This window comes from Strix uralensis, chromosome 2 (assembly GCF_047716275.1).
Source record: "Strix uralensis isolate ZFMK-TIS-50842 chromosome 2, bStrUra1, whole genome shotgun sequence".
In the NCBI taxonomy this organism is placed as follows: domain Eukaryota; kingdom Metazoa; phylum Chordata; class Aves; order Strigiformes; family Strigidae; genus Strix; species Strix uralensis.
In genome coordinates this window covers 105,985,067-106,009,744 of record NC_133973.1, presented here as the reverse complement: position 1 = coordinate 106,009,744, position 24,678 = coordinate 105,985,067, and the positions used below count along the sequence as shown (strand labels likewise).

General features: G+C 42.5%; 1 protein-coding gene across 2 annotated transcripts; it reads left to right on the top strand.

Moving 5' to 3' along the window:
- The first annotated feature begins 443 nt into the window (after nt 1–443).
- Nucleotides 444–24,255, top strand: RUBCNL (rubicon like autophagy enhancer). Of its 2 annotated transcripts, none has more exons than XM_074859647.1 (16): nt 444–564; nt 1,139–1,248; nt 3,392–3,500; nt 5,820–6,482; nt 10,868–10,953; nt 14,150–14,357; nt 15,231–15,335; nt 17,575–17,617; nt 17,959–18,091; nt 18,515–18,660; nt 19,465–19,529; nt 20,629–20,867; nt 21,651–21,712; nt 22,892–23,045; nt 23,169–23,259; nt 23,770–24,255. In XM_074859647.1, the coding sequence occupies exons 2-16, from the start codon at nt 1,177–1,179 to the stop codon at nt 23,880–23,882; spliced, it is 2,289 nt and encodes a 762-aa protein (XP_074715748.1). In that variant the 5' UTR covers nt 444–564; nt 1,139–1,176; the 3' UTR covers nt 23,883–24,255. The 2 variants fall into 2 exon arrangements, with proteins under 2 accessions (XP_074715748.1, XP_074715750.1); XM_074859649.1 differs by lacking the exon at nt 444–564 and adding an exon at nt 750–1,011.
- Nucleotides 24,256–24,678: the final 423 nt, after the last annotated feature.

Below are 24,678 nucleotides of genomic sequence, written 5' to 3'. Positions count from 1 at the left end.
AGCTGTTCCAGTGTTTGACCAGCCCCTCGGTAAAGAAATGTTGCCTAATGTACAGTCTAAGCCTCCCCTGGCACAGCTCTGAACCTTTTTCACGTGTCCTGTCACTGGATCCCGGGCAGAAGAGCTCAGCACCTCCCTCTCCAGGTCCCCTCCTCAGGAAGCTGCAGAGAGCAATGAGGTCGCCCCTCAGCCTCCTTTTCTCCCGAGTCCGGAGCCGCTCCTCACAGGTGTTTTTTGTTGTTGTTTGGGTTTGTTTGGGTTGGTTTTGTTGGGTTCTGTTTTCTCCAAGTCGTGCTGCGGCACCGAGGGCCGCCCTTCAGTTACCAGAGAGCTGGGTGCCTGCACCCCGCCTCACGGACCCGCCCCGCGCCCCGCGCCGCCGGGCGGCCCCGCCCCCGTCAGGCCCCGCCTTTCCGTCAGGCCCCGCCCCGGGGCGGTGCTCCGCTCCTCCGCAGCGGGAGCGCGGGCGGCCGGTGCTGCCGCAGCGAAGGCGGGAGCCGTGTTGTGTCCTGGCGGGCAGGAGCGTTGCTGGCCGACCGGAGGGGCCCGGCGCCGCGGCTGCAGGTGGGGATGGGAGCCGGCGCCGGAGCCGGGCCCGGGCGGGCGGGCGCCTTGCGGGACGCGCTGGGATGTTTCGGTGCCTCTCTGCGGATTAAGCGCTTTGCAAAACTGCCCGGCAGGCTGAGCGCTGCCGTCTGGAGGGCTACGCGGCTTTCCAGCGCCGTGCCGGGAGGGCAGAGCCGGGTTTTAGTCATCGCCAGTGCCTTGCCCTGCCTGGCGCCGGCGGGAGAGCAGCCCCTCTGCTGCGGAGCCGCGGCACCGGGGCTTCGTTGGCTTCGGTGCCGCCGAGTCCGCTCCGTCTCTTCCTGCTTTTACGGCAAACTGCGGGGTGCAACAGATCAATACATCCCTCTTATGTCTGCTGTAGGCATTCCCGTTGCGCTGGTTTATTTTTTAAATCTAAATTAGGCTCTAACACAGATTTCCATTCTTGCTGAGCTCTGCTTTTCGGTAAGCTCACGAACGTGCGAAGTCAAGACCGAAAACAGTTCAGAACATTAAATGTAGAGTCTGCAAAACACATGGAGAGTCGCGGTTAACGTTGCGGCGATTGTAATTCTTTCCTTTCTGCTTCCAGGTACTTACCAACAACAGAAAAATGAATGTTTTCCCATCATGTCTCTCCACGCAGTAGCTGTAGCCAGCTACAGGCAGACACAAGTCTTCAAGCATCCCTGCTCTGAGAAGGTAAGGCAAGGAGGGTGTCTAAATTTTGGCTCAGTGTTTTCGTTAACTGGGGGACTTTTTTCAGAAAATAGTTTTTAGTTGTCAGTGGTTGTGGTAAATAGTTTTAAATTCTGGCGGTTTCATTACGGAGTTAATTTTGGAAATGCAGTCCCAATATTGGGGGGGGGGGAAGGCTGACTCATTTATGCTATGAGAGATGTCAAGCTGTCAGTGGTTTTTATTGGTTATGGCAGCATGTTGTGGTACTTTTCATATGCTTCTGTTGCCATATTTACCCCTAAGTGCTCTTTAATTGCTTTTTTTTATTATTTGTTGGTTTGTTTTTAGATTGGTAGTTAAATACTGAAGGAGCTCTTTCCCAACGGGTGGTATAGTTGAAATTGTAACATCTTGAAAGCAAATGGAAATCTTTTATCTGAATTCTCAGAATGCTGGTTGCTTCTGATATGATCTAAGAGATGGGAGGATTGTTTAAAAAATTAAAATCTTAGAACTCTTAATGTTTACACTTACTGATAAAGTACTTGCATTCACCCTGGCATAAGGCAGTTGTGATACTTGCATCCTAAGAGGTAGAGTCTGTTAACTGCTGATACTAAAAACATTTTTTTTAATAAAAGGAATTACTAAATAAATAAGTTCCTGTAAGAACTACTTTATCCAGTAATAATGACAATATGGTATTTATATGTATTAGCCTGCCTACGTGACCATTTTTCTAAGTTAGTGCAGAGGGGAAAAAAAAAAAAAGCACTATCAGATACTGAAAAGGGTATTTTTCTAAGCACTGGCATAATCAAACACTAAATATTTGAAATTCAGCATACTATTTTTAGCCTGAAATGTTGTTCTTCAGTTAAAAGGGAAATTCTTTGTGGGTTTTAATTTCTTCTGCTTTCCGTGAGTCTGAAGGGTATCTGGACTAGATCTGTTCTCTGAGTCACCTCACTCTCCCATGGGACCACATAGGGAATATGGAGGTCAACACAGGGTGGCAGAGAACAGCATACCTTTTAACGTCCTTCTCTTTTGTGTGGGATCACAGGGTGCAGGCAAGGGCAAGAGGCATCCTGGAGATGCTGCTGTGTGGAGACATCTTGCTGATGTCTGTGAGCGGGGAGAAGGCAGGAGGTACACCTTGGTTAAGTGTTTTTTAATGATGCACCCCTCGGGGCAGGGCACCCCTTTGTTTTCCCAGGTTTCTGTGATGTGCTCTCCACATCCATGACATACAGTGTAGAGGGAGGGGGAGACAGATGTGTGGAATTTGTGAGCTTGTGGGGGAAGATCTGTTGCTTTGCTGTCTGAGTGTATCTTACTGCCTTGTTGGAATTAGCCCCTCAGTATCTGTGCTAAACTGTCTGCCCTGATTCAGCTTACACTGGTTTGACAATATGGTAAATCCAGCTTTAGGATTAGAAATACCGAATCGGAAGCGTCATGACTGCACAAAGTGAAATGCTGATCTGGTATAAACCTGCTCAGTCAGCTCAAATGCATTCAAAATTGTCGTCAGTTTATACTGGCAGGCTGTATGCCAGGTCGAGTATTATCTATCTGTGTCGCTTCTCACTTTGTGCTGGGCAGTCACGTTGCTGACGTGAACCACATGTGCTATGCTCTGTCAAATTAGGCAGTTGTGATTATGTGACCACGCTTGCTCCCTGTCAATACAGCTGGGAGATTAAGTAGCACGTGCATCAGGTGCTTGTGGAGTCGGGGCCTCAGGTTTAGTTCATAGATTGTATACATCTAAACAGGTCCGTGCTTCCAGCTGTAGATTGGTGGTTCCTTGAATTATTTTTTACTTCATTGCTGTTGTTTTGACAGGTACATAGATATCTGATTCAGCATTTTGTCTATGCCTTATGCACATGTTTAATTCTCCTACCGTGGAGAATTTTGGTCACCTGTCTTCTGGAGTGCAATGCGAGATGCAGCATTGAGATGCCAGTGCTCTTCAGATGGTGCATGCTTCTGGGGAGATTTTCAGGCAACCAGAAGTATAGGCAGTGGTTAGGTGACTGTCAGCAGGCCTTAGCACGGTGTTCTTCCTGCTGGGATGACTGTGAGACTGGGGGTATCATTACCAGAGTATTGTTGTCTTATAACCAAATTGTCTGCCTGTGTGTTCTTGTTCTAGTTAAACCACGAAAGCCTAAAGGTGGCTTTCACCGAGTCAGCATATTCTTCAAATCCCTCAGCGAGGATTAGCTGCCTTGCTCCAACACCTCAAATCTCCGTCCTCTCAGGTATGCCGCTTTGTCCTAAAATGGCTCCCTCTGGGGAGCTTTGCTGGTGCTTGTAGTGCTAGCAAAAGCCTATCAATGTTTGTGTGTACTAAACAAGTATAGTCTGGTTGGAGAGGGAACCTTGCTTATTGGCTTTGGAGATGGGACAGCATCAAAGTATATTATACAATTTGAAAGTATGGGGTTCTTTCCCCTTTTAAATGGCAGTTTGGCCATTTTAGTTATGCTGGCATTTTGAGTGCTCAAGAGTAAAATACTTGAACTGTTCAGATGATTCTTGACAGGTTAATTCCTTGTTCATTCAAGAAATAGTTTCTCAGAGTTTAACAGATTACAGTAACTACTCACATGAGTATCAGTTGCAAAACTGAATTTGAGATTTATTTTTTTTTTAATTGGAACAAACCTGTTTCTGGTAGTAGCTTAAAATGTGGGCTTTGGTTTGTTTGGGGTTGTTTGTTGTTGTTGTGGGGTTTTTTTAAGCTTGGCAGAGCAGAAGCATGAGTTAAATTTTTAAAACTTGTTCTTTTTTTCTCTTACAATCCACTAAGAACAAGTATTTAGCAGAGTAAGTCAGCATAGTTATATGATTAGTGCTAGAGATGCACCATGATGCTGGAGTAGTGGAGATGAGAAAGGATGAGAGGGGATGGAAAGGCTGTCGGGATGGGCTTTGCAATAGGAGAGCAGAACAGAAGAGTTGAAGACAGTAAGACTAAATGTTTTGTCTTGCACAGAAAAGATGCTGGTTTTAGCCCAGATTAAAGTATTCATGTGCAACTGAAATGTCAATAGTTACCAAAATTGCTTGCTTTTCCTGAAAAAATTCAAATATGTTTCTTTGAAAGTCAGCTAGCTTTTATTTTCCCATTCCTGCCCTTACACTGCCATGGCTGGCTACGTTGGCAAGGTGTTTCTTTGCAAGTGCAGCCAGTAAGATGTGCGATTTTGCTGCTATTTCTGCAAGAGCTTTGCCCTGGTAAGTGACAGGTGGCTGGTCCCAATCACTGATGAACTCTTCAGCTAACTTTGACCTGGCTTTACTAGGACAGAATTACTAGCAGCTCTTGCAGTATAGCTTATACACGATGTTCTTAATTTTTTCAGCTTTCTCTTGATGAGGACTGTTATTTATATAGATTTACTTTTCAAAAGTACATGGGGGCTTTTGTTTTGGTTTTGATCCCTTCATTAGAAAACTTTCTTATCATGCAGTCTGAGTGCATGTTGGCTTCCAGGTGAGTGACTCATGGAGAGGTTTACTGTTTTCCATTGATATATGTTCAAGGAGAGCAACCTTTGGGCAAAGTTTGCAGTCTGCAAAACTTGCTGCTTTTTTCAGTGTTTAACATTCCTTGTGGTCCTAACTAAGAGTTCTTTGCCCTGGAAATGAATCTTCTTGATTGTAGCTATTCTTAGAATTTTACAACTGACTTATCTTCCCCAAAGGAGACAGTTGTTAACTTCATTGTTGTGATGCGGTCAATAGGTTCTTCTTGAACATAGACTTTGTGTCTAATCTCTCCATTGCTTGGATGATGGTGGTTCTGGTGAGGCTTTTTGTTCAAGGTATAAGACTTCAATTTATTCTTGAATAGCTACTGTTTGCAGTGAGCTCTTTTACATCACACTGATGTTGCTGTGTTTGCCACTAAAAGTAGTTTTCCCATTTTCTGTTGAACTCCAGTTTTGCGGTAGATCACGTAGGACTGTGGCAGTCAGTACTGATTCCTTCAGAGGCATTGATAGAGCTTGCTATGACAGCTAATTTTCTTTATGAGTTCACATAAATGTTGCCACCCTTATGAATAATGGACTAAAGGTTACTTAGCCTTTTCCATGTGAGGAGGAGTGTCTGACTGAACTGAAACATGTAAGCTGATGACCTTTTTTTTTTACTAAGTGTGTATTTTTTTTTTCTTCCTGCTGTATTGATGCTCCATATGTCTTGCTATAATGTGACCTCTCTTTTATTGTCAATAGAACCAGTACCTGTACCAATACCTCATCCAGTTTCGTAGAACAATGATGTTTTCGAGCATGCTGACAGTCACCATTGAAGTCCTAACTAATTGTGTTTGGCTAGCAGCATACTTTACTGCTGGTTTCTTACCTAGCCTTATCAACGACAGAATTGCTTCCTGACTGCAGAAAGCAAGAGCTTTCTGTCAGGAAGAGGCAGCAGAGCTGTGTGTGAATTCAGTTCTTACCTTTCTTCTCACCCATGTTAAAAATAGTGTGCATTTTATTCATGTTGTAAATTTATTTTTTTTCCCTGATTGTTTCCTAACCTCTTGGTTTCTTCCATTTTCTGAACAGATGAATACTCAAGGCCAGCGGTGATTGGACATGCTGGAAGTTTTGGATCATACCCAGACAGTGCTGAAGCTATCAAAGACATTCTCATGTCTGTTTTAAATGCATCTGGTTTGAAGCCCTCTTTGGCACTGGAGCAGACCACAATGCAGGGAGCTGAGCATCTGGACAGTGATGTGGAACAGTGGGAAGAAAGCAGTGATGGGGATAGCCATGACGACAGTGATTCTGCACATCACAACTCTGCCTGTACACAAACAGACATTAGGTTTACAAGGCACCGGGCGTGTTGGGACAACACATGCTGTGATTCCTCTGAACCTTCGCTGGATACTTTTTTCTGTCCCCGTTACTCTGACGGGGCTTCTGCTGCTTGCTCCTTAAATGGTTTCACTCTTTCGGACACATCCCCTCTGAAGCGGGACTGCTTTACCCAGGTGACGTTAACAGGAGGCACGGTGACATCGGCTGTTGTGCATTCTGGAAAAGAGCGTTATACCTCCCCTGAACGAGACTTGGCTTTCCCAAGGTTTCTATCCGATTCAACTGTTGATAAGCCAGTAGATCTGTTGAAATACCATGATGCTTTGGAGCCTACGCCTGTCAGCAACAGTGACAGCAGTTCTCCTGGTGGACTTTCCCAGTCAGAACCACTCAATCCAACAGGTAACTTTACAGGTCCATTTTTGTTTTAAGATTTCTGTGCTAGAAAAGCCAGCTGTAATTAAAATGGGCCTTGTTTATGGTGATTGCAAATTAGACAAATGCTGTCATTCAAAATAGGAGAGAGGGGAGAAAGAAAGCTTAAAAATGGAGAACCAGAGGGTTGGACTTGTTGAAACGGGAGACACTCATTGCAGTAGTCATCTGTCTCGTGATGCAGAAATTCTTCTGTAATACGCAACCTTTAGTTAAATGTAGAAATAGTGGAACTGTGATCAACGTAGAACATCCACTGGATGAGGCTTCTACTACCTACGTCTTGTCTTCACCATTACCCTTCTTGCAAAAGCAGATAGCTTGGATCTGGGCATTTGGTAGTGATTCATCGGTGTGTGCGGGCTCCCTGGGACATCTTGTGTTTTATGTGAGCTGGAGGAGAGGGAGTCCTTTGATTCTGGGGTTTTGGAGGCAGGGCATTAACATCCATGCTCGTTATGACTAAATTTTGGCTTTTGTCAGAGCAGGACTGTTTTTCCTCTTCCCCTTTTCAAGTGCACCTGCCATCTCAGAGCCACATAGTCCCATCCGATGCAGATCAGGATCTTTTTACCCCTCACCAGTTTCTGACGGTATGGATATCCCACATGTTGTCTGTGAAGAGGTGTAGACCGAGGGCTGTTAGCAGAAGAGAGGGTGCTTCCTGAGCAGGGCGTTCCTGCCATGGCAGGGGGCTCAGGGCGTGCAGACCTGCAGGCAAGGACCTGTTCAGTGGGGACGTTCAGAGCAGTGTCCCCAAGACTGGTAGAGTGGCTGGCCTGGCCTCGGGGCTGTGTGCACCTCCATGAGGCGTGCTGGCCTTCCTGGGCAGCAAGCCAGAGCCCCTGCCCCTCTGCTAGCACAGCAGAACAATCCCCTCGTGTTTAATACCTAACGTTGATATGAACAGCCTTTGGTACAGCGAGAGGAAGCATTTTTATTTTATTTATAAAGAGTGTTAGCGGTATCTAAGGGCTTATTCTTACTAGATATGGAGCCTTGGAAAAATGGTACAACTGAGGCCTGATTTTCTACTGGAAAGGAGGCAAACAGCAGGGACCTCTCAGCCTGCCTTTGTATTATAAATAAAAATGACAAAGGCTGACTGGTTGGTTTGGTTTTGGTTTTGTTTCTGTGTTTGTTTTTGGTTTTGTTTTTTTTTTTTTCTTCTCCCTGTGGTCAATAGTAGTCCTAGTGGTGACGCTTCATTGAGCTCCACTTCCAAGCTCTGATCCTTCATAGCTATTTACTCAGAGCTTCTCCAAGGACTCAAGTTGGCAGGAAGATCTCAAATAGGCACGTGCCATTGCAGGACTGGGGGCTCTTAATAATAATAACTTTTGTCATCTGGGGTAGGCTGTCGTCAACAGTTAGTAATGGTGGCAATTATGGTTGTTTTCTTCTGCTGGGTGTTTTGTTGGCCCGGTGCATTTGAGAGGTGCCTGCCAGGGAGAAGGAAACCGCACCCGGTGGTTGGAGCTGGCTGGGGCCAGTTGTGCAGGTTTGGGTAGCCGCGTCTGGAAAACATGGCCCAGGCGCTCTGTCAGTGGCGACCGCGAGGCACGTGTGTAAGAACAAATAAATTGTGTGTGACTCAATCTTCTGGCACGAGTAGGACATGTCACAAGCTTGTGTTGGGTCAGTAACGCTGCTGGCTTTCCAGAAAGCAAATGGAGGAATGCAGCAGCCAGGTGACTGGAGAAGTAGCGTCCTTGATTTTACTAACAAATACTGCTCACAGGAGCCAGGATCCTGTTAGACACTGCGCAATGTGGTGGGCTGTCTGCATTAGACTTTGGTCTGTTCTATACAAAGTGAAAATTTCTGTATTTCATTGTTCCTTGTTGCTTCCAGCCGTTTAACTTGCCACTGGGTAGCCTGGGGTTGAAGGAGTGAGGTCTCATTCTCCCCTGCATTGTGCAGGACTGTGAGGATGGGAAAAGCAAATGGTGAACTGTAAAAGAAATAAAATGCCTAATTTGAAGGCAGGAATTACGCAAGAGCATCTCCTGACTTGCTATCCTTTCCATTGCTATCTCAGAGGTAGTGGTTTCTCACTTCTGTTTCTCACAGGAGAATTTGTGAGGGATGTACAAGACTTAAGAAAATTACATAAGATGACTTAAGTCAGAATTTTTTTTTTTTTTCAGTGGGATTTTCTGCTGGTTCTGTGAGACTCCTGTTAGGCCTTGTTCAGACTTTTAAGGACTATTCTCTGGTGGCCTTATGCAACCTTCTGGAAAGACTCTGTCATTTTTAATGAAGAGCCTGTGACTGAATTTGGTGTTTTCTGGGGGCTTTGTTGTGGCTGGTGTGCCACTGGCAGTTCACAGGGCTTGTTCTTGCTTTTAACCTCTGCCTGCATCAAGGTTACTTCCTTCTGTGGCTCTTGAGCCCCAGCAGCCTCCAGGCAACAGTGCTCAGGAGCAGAAGGGCAACCAGATTATTTTTTGCGTCAGACCCAGAGTTGCGTTCAATTGCTGCATGCACCGGGCTTCGTGCTTCTTCCTTGTGCTTCTTCCCACTTTACATTCTTTTCACTTAAAGATGCAAGTGGAATGCAAGAGGTAAGCAAAAGAGAAAGATCCCATTGGATTTCAAAATTTTATTTGAGATGAATTGCATCTTATGTTTTAAAGATAAAGGAATAATTTTCCCATTTCCTTATTTCTGCTTAATATTTTTAGTTCAGGAGTAATATTTGTTGTCTTAACTGATGAGAATGTAGGCTTTTATCAAGCTATAGAGCCTTTAATACTTACCTGTACTCCCCACACGCTGCTTATCCAGTAAGATGAATCATCAAATAGGCATGAAAGTAACCTAATTAGGTGGTTAAATCTGTTTTGAAAAGTCAGATTGTCAGCCTTTCCATTTTTCCTCCATGGTATACACAATGGACGTATTCATAATTCTGTACAAAAACACTATGTCTGTGTTGCTATGCTCAAGCACAGTATTTACTTTCCAGCCAGATGTCACCGATGCTCAGGGCAGCATAACATGGATTCTATAAATCGGGCAATATAAATAACCTAAAGTAGGCCTCAGAGTCTAGTGACCTTTGGTTGGAGAAAAAATTTTCATGAATTATTCTCATATTTTGTGGGCCCTCTTTATCCTTTCTGTGACTTTTAAACAAATTTAGGAGTGGCATTTTTTTTTTATTTTTGTTTTTACAAAAAGCCTTTGATTAAGCAGTGTTATCTACAGCAGCTTTAAATGGCTTGTATGGTGGTAGTGTTTAGATGTGGTCTGTTTTATCCTGTAAACATCACCATAGTGAAACAAATTGCTTGGTTATAAGGTCAAAGAAGAGGTAATAAACAAATGCCAGTCAGTTAAAAAAAAAGAAACACCAAACAAAAAGCAACAAACAAACCAGGAATCATTTCCTTTAATATTTCATAAGTGTGTACATCCATAGACGTTATATATAATCTTCACCATCCTTCCTGCAGACTTCTTGTAGCAGTGGTGAGCGCTGAAAACAGAACATGAGGGTGTGACCTCACACCTTCAATTCTCTGGGGAAGAAGATTGTGACTATATATATATATTTGTATATAAAAAGCAATCGATGGTACTTCTATAGAAAACCAGATGCATGCTTTGCTGCATAGTGAAAAGTTCTTAATGGGAAAAAGAGGTTAATTTTGTTTCACATGCTCATCATACTCAGCAGTGAATGCCAGGAAAACAAAACGGATGTTCTGGGAAGCAGAGTACTGTGGCTAGTGTGTCTGCTCCAGCTGTACATACTGCCACGCACTATGGGGTTGCATTTGAAAACAGGAGGGAGATTTCCTCGAGGTATGGAAACATAACGGCAAAGTTTTTTCCGAACTTGCTGTAGTCGCACAATACCAGTAGTGAGTGATTCAGGGAATCTTTTAAGGCTGATGCGTCTCCCTGCACGCCCAGACAGCAGTGAGATTTCTTTTTCTTCCAACTATTGTGAATGAGCAGAGAGCAGCGTAGCAGGCCATGTTGCAAACTGCAGAGCATCGCTGTAATCCCAGCCCAAGGTTCTGGCTGTGGTTGTCCCCAGCAGCTCAGGGCATAGCTGAGAGAAGGCTAGTGTTGGGAGTACTGTGGTGCTGTCACTGCATGGCATTTAAACTGTGTTTCCCTGGTATTTGATACTCGTGCTTCAGGTTGCCCCGGTAGTTCAAACACCAGTGTGTTCCTTACACTTCTCTCTGCTTCTCCTTAACTTCCACCACAACCTCCAGCCCCAACAGTGTTCCATTTTGGGAAGGAAAGTTTGCTTTGCTTTCTGGAAATCAGCCTGCACATATCCTGGTTGCTGCAGAGAAAAAAATGAATAAAAGTTCTTGTTACACCCACAGATTCTACTTCTCCTTTGAACATAAATGCTATACCCTTGAATCGTTCGTTGCAGGACATCTACATGCTTCCAGAAGATGTGGAGAAGGTGAGCACAACAAAGGCTATGGTATAATATTTTTTCCATTTTATAGTGGCAAAACCAAATGACAAGAGGTGTTTCTTAATAACAGAACATTCTGATAGATGGACTAATCTTTACAAATACTGTATTTTCCCTCTTCTTCCCCTCTGTGGGTGAACCTACAAACGTGAAATGCCTATTTCTTAATTTATTTGCACTCTTAATCCATCCATTAAATGTTTTGATTGTTTTTAAATAATGGGCATATTTTAGAACACTATACATTTCCACTTATCATTTAATCATTTTCCCACACATTCCTTGAGACCAAACTTTAAGATTATTTATAGTCACTTTACAGTAGAATATGTTATGTAGAATTTGTTGCAGCTACATGCATATGGAGGGGATTTACCTCATGCTTTTACTATCAGGAGATAGGGAGAGGTTGGGGGTTTTTTTGTGGGTGCTTATGATGAGCATGCAAGATTGCTGTAAAAGAATTACAATATGAATAACAAGCATAGTAACTAACATTTGCAGTAATTTAAGCAGTTTCTCATGGTTTCTAATTTGCATAGGGGGCTCAAATGGTCTTAGGTGTGTTGCTAGGTAGGCAGCCCATTTGAGTTTATAAACAGAGGTAAAGATCAGAAGATAATGCTGTCATACATAATCCTCCTAAATGATAATCTTTTCTAACAATTGGAAAAGAAGGGTTAATGTTATAATTAGTTATTGCAATGAGTAGGATTTAATACAAAAGAGCTTTAAAAATGTGCCTACAAAAGATCTTTTGGTGGACTGTGGATGTGCATGTGGTCCCATGTCCCAAGCCCAGGAGGTAATCATCTTGTGCACAGCACTGGTTCACTGGCTTTACTGGAGTGGTAAATTCTTGGATTTGAAGCTCTCGGTGTCCCTAAGGTGCGTTTAAAAAAAAAAAAAAAAAAAAACAAAAAAAAAACCAAACCAAAAACAAACAAACAAAACCCAAAGCACTCAATAGATCACACACCAAAACCCAACAAACTTGTGAACTAGCTTTTTATGTTGCTTTTTATGAAAGGTGTTTCAGAAAGGAGATGATGTTTCTCCATCTGTAATGTGGGAACCAAAACCAAAGTAATTTGCTTTCAGTCACCGGGAGACCAGTGAGTAGATCTGGATTAGAAATGATAGTCTGAGATCTGTTAAGTGAGGCAAGATTGCATCAGCTACTTCTCCTTTGTCAATGATTGGGGGCTGATGTGATTACAGGTGTTAAAAGATATCAAGAGCTTAGTCCATTATGAAAGAGGCTTCCTTTAAAAAAAAACCAAAACACAATAAACAAAAAAATAAAACCCAAAACACTTTTAGGTTGTGAAATAATCTCCCTGAAGTTTAGGAGACTGAAAACTAAGGTATACATGTAGTGTCAGCAAGTCTGAGAGTTGTAGTTGTGTGCCAGGAAGGAGATTGGCCAGATAATCTAGTGGGACTTTCCACTTGATGTGAGTGGGAGGGAAGAGCAATGAGAAGGTTGGTGTGTCACAGCTGAGTTGGGGCTGCTTCCTAGGGTGATGGACCTATCAGGAGGCAGAGCTGAAAGCTGATAGTCATGCTGAGTACAGGAGTGCCTGTATCCTGTTCCATCTTTTTGCAACACAGCTCTCGGATATGCTCATAGTTGCTTTTATCAGCAGGACCTGCTGATACGCTGTGTTCTGCCACTAACTTAGGGTTAACCAGTGCCACACAGGCTTTTTGAATCTTCAGAATAGGAGATGTCAGTCTTTATCTCCTAAAAGGAAAAAGGCTGTTTAATTCTTATCTTTGCTAATGGTGTGTCCTGAAGTTCACTGAAAGCTGTCTCTGGAGAAACTCTGCACTGTGATGTTAATCAGTGTTAGGGAAAAGATAAAAGTCTCTTCAAATGCCCACAGGGACTTGTGGGCTCTCTGTAATGTTGAGATTAATCTCTTCTAAATGCATTTGGCTGTAGACAATAATAAAGCAGCCATGTCTGTTGTGCTCCTTAAGTTTTATCTATTTCTAAACACTGATGTCTGTCTTCATGCTACCCGTACAGATTGTAGGGGATGCCATGAATGCTGACATTGAGTGGTATGGTTTTCTGAGCATAAGCCACTTTTATAAAGCTTTCGTTATTCTGCACTCAGGATCTTTAGCCTTAGATACTGCCATGGTTTTTTAGACAGAGGTTTAGCTTTGTACAATGCAAACACGTGCAACTGAGAGGGGAGAGGGGGAGAGTGTCTGGACATCTCTGGGTTTCCATCCATGCACCTGAGTGCACCTCCATGGTGCATCCACTTTTGAGCTGAGCCTAGGCTGGGAAGCTGTGCCCAGACCAGCAGCAGTAGTGCAGGTGGGGGGCTAGTGGGATGCTCTGTTAGACCACAGGAAGCAAGGGATACAGCAGTGACGTTGGGGCAGGGAGCCCCAGGTTTGTCTGGATGTCTTGGTGGTGCTGGAGGTGGCATTACAAATTCACTTTTCCCAGAGAACAGGTGACCCAGGCAGGCAAGATGTTAAGGGACACCATGGGGAGGGGTTGTCTGTCAGGGAAATGCTACTGCGAAGTTTTGAAATGGCTGCCTTTTATTAAAGGCAGTGTAAGCACCAGAGGAGCTAGGTTCCCACTTGCAGCCTTGGGTTGAGCATGTGAGCTATCTCACTGCATATTCCCTACTTCACTGCCTTAACACATGAAAGCATTTTACTAGCTTCTGTACTACCCACCACCTGAAGATCTACAGTCCCTTCAAAACTTGCCACTTCTGGCCCCATCCAAGTTAGTATGTGTGTGAAACTGCTTGTACACACAGACTTGAAATTAAATCCTATTAAATAGGTTACATGGATTCACGCTTGCGTACTAAATAATGTAGTGTAACTAGAAGACTATGTCCCTAAAATGCATACATATTCATGAATTAGGCATGTAATCAAGTTTCTTTTTATCTAATAGATGAGTAAGATAAAAGTAAATTGCATGTTTTAATCAAGGATGAGACAATTATCTGGGCAGTTGCCTTTTGCCTGTTGTCTCTGAATTGCCCTTGGGGTGTTTTTTTTGTTGTTTAAATGAAAGGTGAGATAGCCTTACCTTTTCATTTCTTGAGTTGAAAAAGTACGGGGAAAAATTACATATTTCACTTAAGTAAATATCAAATATGTTGTGTACTAATGAGCGTTCCAATCTTGTGTCCAGGAAAACGCGCACTTCTTCGTTGCAGATATGATTATAGCATCGCTAGAAAAAATGAAATGTAATATCCTAAGCCAACAAGCAGAGTCCTGGGGTGTGGAGGAAACAAGCGGATCAGATGGCAGCTATCACACTGATTTGGAGTTATCTTCTTATCCTGGAGTGAAGAAGTCTGATTCTTCTGCTGCCTCTTCAGACAGTGGTTATGAAGGCAAGTTACTTAGTCTATATGGCAACCTTGTCTGACAGCCATTGCCATTTATTTTTGTGCAAGAAAATACTAAATGAATTTGGGCATTGCTTGGAACTAAATCCTCTGTTAACTTCTTTGAGTCTCGAGAGCTGTATTTCCCTGAGGATCATTATGCCACAAGTGTTTTTCCTGTGGGTCCAATTCTTCCTTTTGAATGCTTACATCTGTGTTTTATTTATTATTATTATTATTTTTTACATTAAAAAAAAAGTAAGATTGAAGTGCCACATGCCAAGCACAACTCACCATAGAGAGTGCCTGTAGTTGGCTGGTTTTCTCTCTGCTTAAATCCTTTTTTGCAGGATTTGAAGCTTGGCTCTTTCCTTCTGTGCTTACTTCTGCGGTATGCAGATCAGGCCACGCAATTGATTTGAGTGAAACTGCCCAGATTATTCATTCACATATAGTTTGAGGCAAGATAATAAATGGTCCTGGAACTATAATGTGTGAGTCAGCACATGCATTTTTAAGTAGATTTTAGTGTCTTGAGTAATACGGACCTTAGTGATGGAGCTTAAGTCTAAAGTAAATGACATAACTTCTGGGGAAATAGGAATGGTGTGCTTGCATGTGAGAAAGGGAGAGACCATTAATAATATAAAAGCTTTTGGTTTAGTCTCTAGAAGCTTTTTCCTAAGAAACTGAGGGACACGCTGTATGACAGACTCACAAGAATTTAATTTCTGTGCATGTGTATGAAAATAAATAAATTGCTCCGTAAATACAGGCTGTGTGCTAAAGTTTTGGTAAGCAAAAAAAAATATAAATATAACTGCAGCTACTCTATCAATGCTGGAAAAGTTTAACTGATGTTGTCTTTGTTCTGGACAGGCTGTGCTCTGCTGCCTGTCAGCTCCCCAGTGCATCTACCATCACGTCATGAGGTTACCAGATTTCGTTGCCACAGTGACTCAGAGGATGAATATGTAATTATTGGTAAGACTTTAAAATTATAACTGCAGAAACAGCTCCACTGTTCAGCTGAATCTATTGCATCGTTTGGAAAATCTGTTGACTTATTAGATGTTATTGCAGGAGAAGTAAAATGAGAAAATGGAAAGAACAATGTATGCATGACTCCGTATTAGAATGCATACAGAAATACCAGACCTGGTGCAGGACTTCCTTTTTACAAAAGAGTATCCTGGCTGCACACCAGGTGCCCACCAAGCCACTCTATCACTTCCCTTCTCAGCTGGACAGGGGAGAGAAAATATAATGAAAGGCTCATGGGTTGAGATAAGGACAGGGAGAGATCATTCACTAATTACTGGCATGGACAAAACAGACTTGACTTGGGGAAATTAATTTAATCTATTGCCAATGAAATCAGAGAAGGGTATTGAGAAATAAAATCAAATCTTGAAAACACCTTCCCTCCACCCCTCCTTTCTTCCCAGGCTCAACTTCACTCCTGATTTTCTCTACTTCCTCCCCGCAGTGGCGCTGAGGGGCAGAGGATGGGGGCTCCGGTCAGTTCATCATAGGTTGTCTCTCCTGCTCCTTCCTCCTCAGGGGGAGGACTCCTCACACTCTTCCCCTGCTCCAGTGTGGGGTCCCTCCTACGGGAGACAGTTCTCCATGAACTTCTCCAACATGAGTCCTTCCCATGGGCTGCAGCTCTTCACGAACTGCTCCAATGTGGGTCCCTCACACAGGGTTCAGTCCTTCAGGAACAGGCTGCTCCAGTGTGGGTCCCCCACAGGGTCACAAGTCCTGCCAGCAAACCTGCTCCAGCCTGGGCTCCTCTCTCCACGGGTCCACAGCTTCTGCCAGGAGCCTGCTCCAGCGTGGGCTTCCCACAGGCTCACAGCCTCCTTCGGGTGCATCCACCTGCTCCGGCATCGGCTCCTCCCCGGGCTGCAGGTGGAGATCTGCTCCCCCGTTAACCTCCGTGGGCTGCAGGGGCACAGCCTGCCTCACCATGGGCTGCACCAGGGGCTGCAGGGGAATCTCTGCTCTGGTGCCTGGAGCACCTCCTGCCCCTCCTTCTTCACTGACCTTGGTGTCTGCAGAGTTGCTTCTCTCACATGTTCTCACTCCTCTCTCTTGCCTGCAATTGTGCAGCAGGTTTTTTTCCCCCCTTCTTAAATACATTATCACAGAGGTGCTACCACTGTCGCTGATGGTCTTGGCCTTGGCCAGCAGTGGGTCCATCTTGGAGCCAGCTGGCATTGGTTCTGTTGGAGATGGGGGAAGAAGCATTGCTTGAGAGAATTTAGGACATGATCATTTCCTAATTAAAGAGGTTGATTAGTTTTTAGGCAGTCCTCCCTCTGCTTCAGGACTAGAGCAGAATGTGTCTGTCCACTTACAGTCACCAGTGCTCTGCTTCTCTTCAGAACATCCTGAGTTTCTTTCGTTAGCTTCTCGTTTTCACATACACAGAAGTAGAAAACCTTAAAAGTAGCCTGAGCTACACTTAACCTCCATCATTTTCCTGTTAACAAAGGCTTTTTTATTGTTCCCTTTGGTTTTAGAGATTCACTTATTTTTTCACCTCCTCTTTCCCTAATCTAAGAATAAACAACTAGCTTTCAAAACTGCATTTCTAGTAGCAAGACTTATTTTGACATGTATGAATGGGGAAGCATTTGTCTTGAAAACAATATGCATGGCCAAAACTAATGCTACCACTGTGAACACATTGTCTGCATAAGCATATTTTGTCTATATAAACATAATGAAGAAGTGTGTGCTTTAATTCCATTCAGCTCACCCGTTACTAATTTGTTTATGGTGTTAGCTGACATGTTTGTGATCGGTGTCTCCAAATATCTGTCAGTGTCCAAAAAAATTCAGGTGCACTCTGTTGGTTCTGTATATTATTATTTATGTCTAGTGACTTCTGGCTGGACGTGGACTAGCAGGCATTTAGTCTCTCCTTACCAATTCTCCTGCTTTTGAAGGGAGGCTGATGGTGATGATATGATGCATACCTGTTAGGGGGTACTCTTTGTCTGTGGATGCCAGAGATCTGCAGAGGAGATAAGACTCCTTATGCCTGGTTCACAACCATGTCTGAGGTTATTTCCCACATCCAGCAAGGGTGTTGTAAAGATTAATGTATTTGAAACTAACACTGTGGTAACACAGAAGGTAGGTTTAAAACAGTGCTTAGTAACAGAAGCTTTGTTTCTTAGATGGCTTGATAAAATTTTCTCTTTTACCACAGAACTTGAAGACCTTGAAAATCTGTCTGTCGCTCCAGATGAAAGGTAACGCTGTGTATCTTAGCCCGTTGGCACTACCTTTTCTGCTGGACCAGCTTTCTGGTGACTCTTCTGGCCAGGGCGGGGAAAGCTGTGGGAGTGGTAAATTTGGTCCTCCCAAGGAAAGGGAAGGAATGCTGCTTGACAGCAAATGTCTGTGGTACTTGGCTTAGCAGAATATTTCTCTGGTCCTGGAGTCTTGCTGGAGGGTGGTGGCTGCGGCTCTGCAAGGGCCTGGGTGTATCAAAGCAAGGGATAGAGGAAAACTTTTCAGGGATGCAGAAGAGGCAGCAGAGTTGCTGATGACATGCTGCTATTTTTCACTGTCTGTATTGCTTAACTTTCAGATCATCATATGAACCAGGCAGCAATTCTGCTGAAGCGACAGCCCAGGAGTTGTGCAGAGCTTTCAGAAAACACTGGTTGCAGACAGACTCTGCAGTTCAGCTGTCTGGTTGCCTGAGCTCATCTAAGCAGAGAGTGAGTCTGAGCCGAAAACAGCGCGCTCTTTATTTGGTTCCCCAAATAATCATTGTCTCACTGCAGCTGCTTCACTGTTAGGGAAAAGAGGAAGCTGCATTTAAAAAAAAAAAAAAAAAAAAAAAAAAGAGAGAGAGAAAATAAATACAGATGAGTACTTACAGTTTATTAGTTCACTTTAGATAAATTTTTAGAAGAAGATTTCTTCTTTAGCAACTTTCAGCACATTTAAGATGTGCAGTTGTGAACAACGGTGATGTACTTTCTTCTGGGACTGATTTGAGGGAGTTTAACTGAGGGGGACTACATGCACGTGAAAACTGAACTTTAAAATCCTGGAGTATAAAGGGAGAAGTTTCATAGCATTTAACATATGTCCATCTGATGGGCTGTTCATCTTCGTGATTCTGTCTTTCCCAATAGTCTGTACTGAAAGAAGACATTCCAAGAGAGCTTGAGTCCAGTTTGAATCTGGCTGAAGAAATAAAGATCATATCCAAATTAAGAGGATCTTCTGGCTGGGCCCCACCAAGATCACAGATTATATTTAATATTCACCCTTCGGTCAAGTAAGTGTAAGGGATCTGAGCACTGTCATTCAGTACAGCATGGGGATTTGTCTAAAACCTAAAGTTGATGGAAAGAGCCTGGGTGATTTCACAGAACCTAAAGTTAGAGGTAGTGCATGATGCAGCCTTATGCAGTGTCTGTCACCAGCTTTGCTAGAAAGCAGATGGCATCTCTTTCCCTCTGTTTGGCACGTCCTGATTAACATGACGTGCACTTTTACATGTGATAATACACATACTGTTTTGTGTTACGGTGACAACGCAGTTAGCTGGACTCCTAAAAATTTCATTTTGTGAGACTACCTGGAGAATATTCTTAAGAATTTCCCATTTTCCCTGCTGATGTTTATGGGTAGTAACGTTTTCAGAAAGGGAGAAGAGAACATGTAATGTTTGGGGAAACTACTGTCTTACTCTGTGTAAAGTGCTGTTAAATGCACACAGTAGGCAAACTGGCTAATTCCCTGTGGTGCTGCAGGTAAGTTGCTTTTTCAGTTGCAGATGTGGATTTCCACCTCCCCCTTGAAATTGATGCCACCTTAAGAAATGGAAAAGAACTTAACTCTTGCAACAAGCCGTATTTAGAAGCAGTAATTGATGGTATATTCTCCACATAATAGCTTAGAGATTCCCACTAAAATAATAATCTGTGCCTCCTTCTGGAACCCATGTGGAGGAATAGGAGTCAGCTCCTAATTTGGACATTTTCACTGGTGCCAGTGTAGCTCTCTTGCGCTTTGGGAGAATGATAACTAAACTGGGTTTTGGATGCTGAAAGGTGTAACTATTTGCCTCTGTATGCAGGAGAGATGCAGTGGTGGCTGCCCAAAACTTTACATGTGTTGGTTGTGGAACCCCAATAGAAAGCAGTAAGTATTGCTAAAAGGGAAAAAAACCTTATTAAATCCATTACTAGTAATCAGGCTATAATCTTCACCAACATAGATGTATCACAGTTTTAAAATTATCTGAGCTAGAAGGCAAATCTCATTGTTGGATGTGCCTGCAATAATAAAACAGGCAGTGAGATCTTACCACTGCCTGGAATTTCTCACTGCAGACAGAATACAGTACTTGATAGATGTCCTTATATACAGTAAAAATTCATGGCAGTCAACAACAAAACAAAAAAAGCAATTAAAAAAACCAAGCTTCCAGGCGGGAAAATGCTGGTTTTACATCTTCCAATGGTTTCTTCCAGTAATTCTTTTTCTGTGCCAATTTACACATTTTTCAAAAGTCTCTTTTTAGAGACTTTATGGAAGCTTTATGCAAGCTTCTGGAATGTGCATTTTTGATCTTCTGGCGTGTCTTTTTAAAACTTTTTCTTTCTTTACATTTTGATACACAAAATCCTGCTTGTGTTTTATTTGTGATACTTTGTGAGAACTGCTTGAAAGCATAATGATTTACAGATCTGACAACCAGACCTTACCCAAGAAATCTTTGAAGTGGCTTTCAAGACTTGTTCCGTGTCTGCTCACGAAAGAGCAGCATTTGTGATGGCCTGTAAAGTATCGAACAATTTGTGATGGCACATTAACTTGAGCAAACCTGAGGTGCTGAGATAGCTGGAAAAATCCACAAACCTCTTTATATGAAAAAGTATTATACAAATGTGACCCCGAGATCAGCTTGTCTTTCCATTTGGTGGAGGTATTTTGTTGTGTGTCTTACCTTGTGTGTCTCTTGTGGGTAAAGCAACGATGGTTTCCCTAAGGTCTCATGGTGATAAATATTATCAGTTGAGTTTGACAGATGTGGAAATGAGGAAAGCTTTCTCTTCTAATGCAAAGTACAGACCTTGTGCATGTGTTTAGCACAACAATAAAATCCCCTACTTTAAAAAAAAAAAATCCTTTTCCCCTCACTCCAATAGATCTGAGTTACTTAGAACAGGCATACAGACAAGAGGTACATCCCATAAGTATTAGAAATATTCACAATTTCATTGCTGTCTACCTGCAGAATATATTGGGAGACTCCGCTATTGTGACTACCTGGGGAAATACTTCTGTGACTGCTGCCACAGCTATGCTCAGTCTTCAATTCCTGCCCGAATACTTTCGAAGTGGGACTTCAAAAAATACTATGTATGCAACTTCTCCAAACACCTATTGGACAGCATATGGCAGCAGCCAATTTTCAATGTGTCATGTATTAACAAAGCCCTCTACACGAAAAGTAAAGAAATGGACAGAGTGAGGGTAAGTGTGGGCTTTTTCTGTTGGGAATTTGTGGGTCTGAGACTTTTGGGAAGAACTTCTTAGGGCGGGTTGTCCTTTGTGCGTGTATGTGGGAAGGAGGCAGAGTTTGTTTCTCTGCACTTAGACTTGTCCCACCACCTCTTCTGGGACTTACCGTCTCTCTCCTCAGATGAATAGGGAAGAGGGAGAAGTCTCCAACCTATGCTAGATATCTCATTTCCCCCTTTGTCTTTGGTAGGTGCTTCCTTATTGGTTTCCAATTTTAGTTCACAGAGGGGAGCTGGGCTCCTGCAATAAGTATTTACCTCCACTTGGCAATTGGCTGTTGGAGAGCTCTGGAAGTTATGAATGACTCCTTAATTGTGTGGGCCATTAGAGAAAACACCCTTGGCTCATCTAAGGGCTGTACCTCCTACAGCTTGAGGAAGGGTGCTCCACTGAAGATTACAAGTTGCCATGGGCTCAGCTCCCTTCTTGGCTGAGGAGACACTTACCTGTTCTTACACAGGTTTGGGTCAGGCATCTTGGTGTGCTGACCTGGAGCCATTTGGAGCATTAGGAATTGCTTCCCTTGTCAGTGAATAAAAGTAGCCTTTGCCTTCCTTGGCCTTTCATGCATTAGAAAACCCATTTGTTTAATTCTGTGCTGAGTGTGAAGTTCCTATTTTTAGGTGTGGCTTGATGTACTGACAGGGGTTGCTGACTCGAATATGGTGTTCCTCACGAATATATAAATACAATTGTTTTTCATTTAAAAATTGTTTTTCCCCTTCCATCTTTTAGGAGGTGCAAGAACAGCTTTTTCATTTAAAAAAGCTTTTGAAAACCTGCAGGTTTGGTGAAAGGTATGGACCATGAAAAATAGCTTGTTAAAAAGTACCTAAGAGTCATCTTTTCTAGAGACATTTGAGTGCAGTTTTAAATGAGTTAATATGATCATTAGAGAAAATTGATAAAAAAACTTCCTTCTATTTCAGTGAAAATGTTGAGTGAAGAACAGGTTTTATGTGGTGGCTTTCTGTTTCTTGTAACAGACTTACACATTAAGTTTTAAATGTTGAATGATTTTTTTGTTAGGTGTGTATTTTTTCCTACTCTGTCTCTCCAAGGTTATCACTCATTCTTAAAAGGTCAAAGATACTAATGTAATCTCTGAGATTATTTGTCTTTAAAAAAAAAAAATTAAAAATAACAAATGTGTTCCTTGAAGGTTTAAAGATTTCTTCCAGAAATCTCTCATAATGTTCAATTCAGTTTATTTTACAAACATATTCAGATGAAAGTAGTAACCAAAAGTGATAAATACTGAAATGTGACCTTGCTTGTTGCTGCAAATTAAAGATTTTTGGTATTCACTTTCCCAAACTGTGGGCAAAACTAATAGGTAGACACGTGAATGATAAAACCTTCACTGCAGAATTGCTGACCTTTTAAAAAACAGACATGAGCAAAATAAGCTTTAAAAGTAGGTTCCATTCTTTCTTTGACATGAACCTCTTTTATGCATCGATTATGTGTTCACCAAAACTAAATAGAAATGTATTTTAATGTCTCTGCTGGACAATCACCTGTGATACCATTATAGAAATAAGGAATATAGGATCCTTACTGTACCTTCTACTTCAGTGATATTTTAAAAGTAATAGTTATATTTTCAATATCGTTTAGTACAAGCAGAGTTTCACCTAATAGTGACCTATGCAGGATAAAAACCCTCAAAGTTCTCTTTACAAAAAAAAAAGGTAAATAACCCTAGCTTAGGTAGGAGAGTGCCCTTTACACATTATTTAAGAACTGATGGCAACTCCAATGCCCAAGGAATGCACATTTAAAACAGACCTTTTATTCTAAATCCCAAACACTCTGGTTTTTGTTAATGTGATCTCAAATTGGGAGGGGAAGTAGGATTTAGCTTGAACTTGCCTTGTATGATCCCTGGGTGACTAGAGAAGTGAAAGGGACCTATTCTTCAAATATGCTTGAAAAACAACTTTTTGTAACTTGGTTTTTCTTTTTCTTTGAAGTGTAATGAAAGAATTTGAACAAGTCCCCAGCCATCTGACAGAGGAGCTGCATCTCTTCTCACTGGATGATCTGGTGAAGATCAAACGAGGGCAGTTACTTCCCCTTCTTAAAGATATTCTGAAGAGCTCCACCTCCCATGTGGATGGTTGTGAGGTAAGGAAAAGCCAGGGCTCTTCATGTCCTTGCAGCTGCTAGTGTGAGGAATATCCCTGCGACATTCCCTAATAATTTTTTTCTTGGATTAAAAGTATATCAACTCTTTTGCTGTCCCTGCAGCTCTGTCAGGCGAAGGGGTTTATCTGTGAATTCTGTCAGAGTGCAGATCTGCTCTTTCCACATCAGATTGCCAAATGCAAAAGGTGCACAGGTATGTTCCAGACCAAATATTTTTCTTTCTTCCTTGGGGGGTAACGTTGGTGTGTAAAACCGTTCAGGCTTATTTTAGGAAAATACTGAGAACTTGCTTCTCTGAAAATACATATATTTGAAAACCTGCGTGTGTATTTGAAAACCACGTATCTTTGAAAACCAGCCTGTGGCAACTGTCTTGCTGCAGTGAATTTGGAGAGCAAAACTGGGGACTTGCCTGAACATAATTATGTCTGCAGGGGGAGGCTATTTTTTAGGTCTACTCATGAGAGAGCACCTGGGACAGTGCTATGCTGCTGCTATAGCAGGTCTTGCTGACATTCATTGTCGGTCCTGCGAATCTTACCAGAATGTTTAGTCACGGTTATTGCAGGGGTGGTTGTTCTGCCCTTGCGCTGCTTCTGTTTACTTTTATACTTGGGTGAACATCCTTCAAGGAACACAGCTATTGATACATTTTTTTAATTTGTTTTTTCCTGAATGTTAAATTACTTGTATGTATAAACAGAGTGCAAAACGTGCTTCCACAAAGCATGCTTCAAGTCTGGAGGCTGCCCCAAATGTCTGCGGATTGCAGCTCGGAGGACGTTTTTAGAAACTCCATCACTGGTGCCTCCGTGACACTGGACTCCTCTGACTGCTGATTTCAGAAGATGCTCAAAGCCAAATCTTCAGGTGCCTGACTAAGAATTAAATAATGTTGTTTTAGACATTACTATTTTTAATGCGTGTCTCCTTTATGGGGGGTTAAAAAAAAAAAGGAAAAACAAAAAAAGGACCAGAAGACTTTAATATCTTCATTGAAAACTCACCCTAGAGGAATTTCATCGTAACTGGTGACAGAACGACTGGATGTTAATTCTATGAGCAGCCTTTTGTTGCTATGTTTTGTCCTTGTATGTAAGATTTTCAATATTTTTCCATATAAAGATTATTATTCTCTGTAATTCTGCAAATAATGTATAGATAGTAAATGAGTGTTTGGAAATCCTTATCTGTGTCAGATTTTGGAAATAGGAGAAAGTGGTAAAGTACAAAATCATTCTCTCAAAAGCTCTACAATAGAAAAAGCTTGTCTGCAAGCTTTAGGCAGATGCTGATCTTTGAAATTCTGTTCTGGCAAATGCTTAATGTGAAGCACTGTATTTTAAGTTTTTTTTTAAACAGATGTAGGCAACAGCTTGTGGGTGGACCTTGGCCTGCTGCTAGATGCCCACCCAGCTGTTCTCTCACTCCCCCTCCTCAACAGGACAGGGGGAGAAAATAAGATGGAAGAGCTTGTAGGTCAAGGTAAAGACAGGGAGATCGCTTACCAGCTACTGTCATGGGCAAAACACTTAAATTGGGGAGAATTAAATTTATCGCCAATTAGACATTGAGTAGGGTGGTGAGAAACAGAGACAAAAACTAAAACAAC

Excerpts from the sequence above, each read along its gene's own strand:
- RUBCNL (XM_074859647.1), top strand. The coding sequence starts at position 1,177 with ATGTCTCTCCACGCAGTAGCTGTAGCCAGCTACAGGCAGACACAAGTC. Across the intron at positions 1,249-3,391 it reads AGCATCCCTGCTCTGAGAAG|TTAAACCACGAAAGCCTAAA; the intron begins GTAAGGCAAGGA and ends TTCTTGTTCTAG. Across the intron at positions 3,501-5,819 it reads TCAAATCTCCGTCCTCTCAG|ATGAATACTCAAGGCCAGCG; the intron begins GTATGCCGCTTT and ends TTTTCTGAACAG.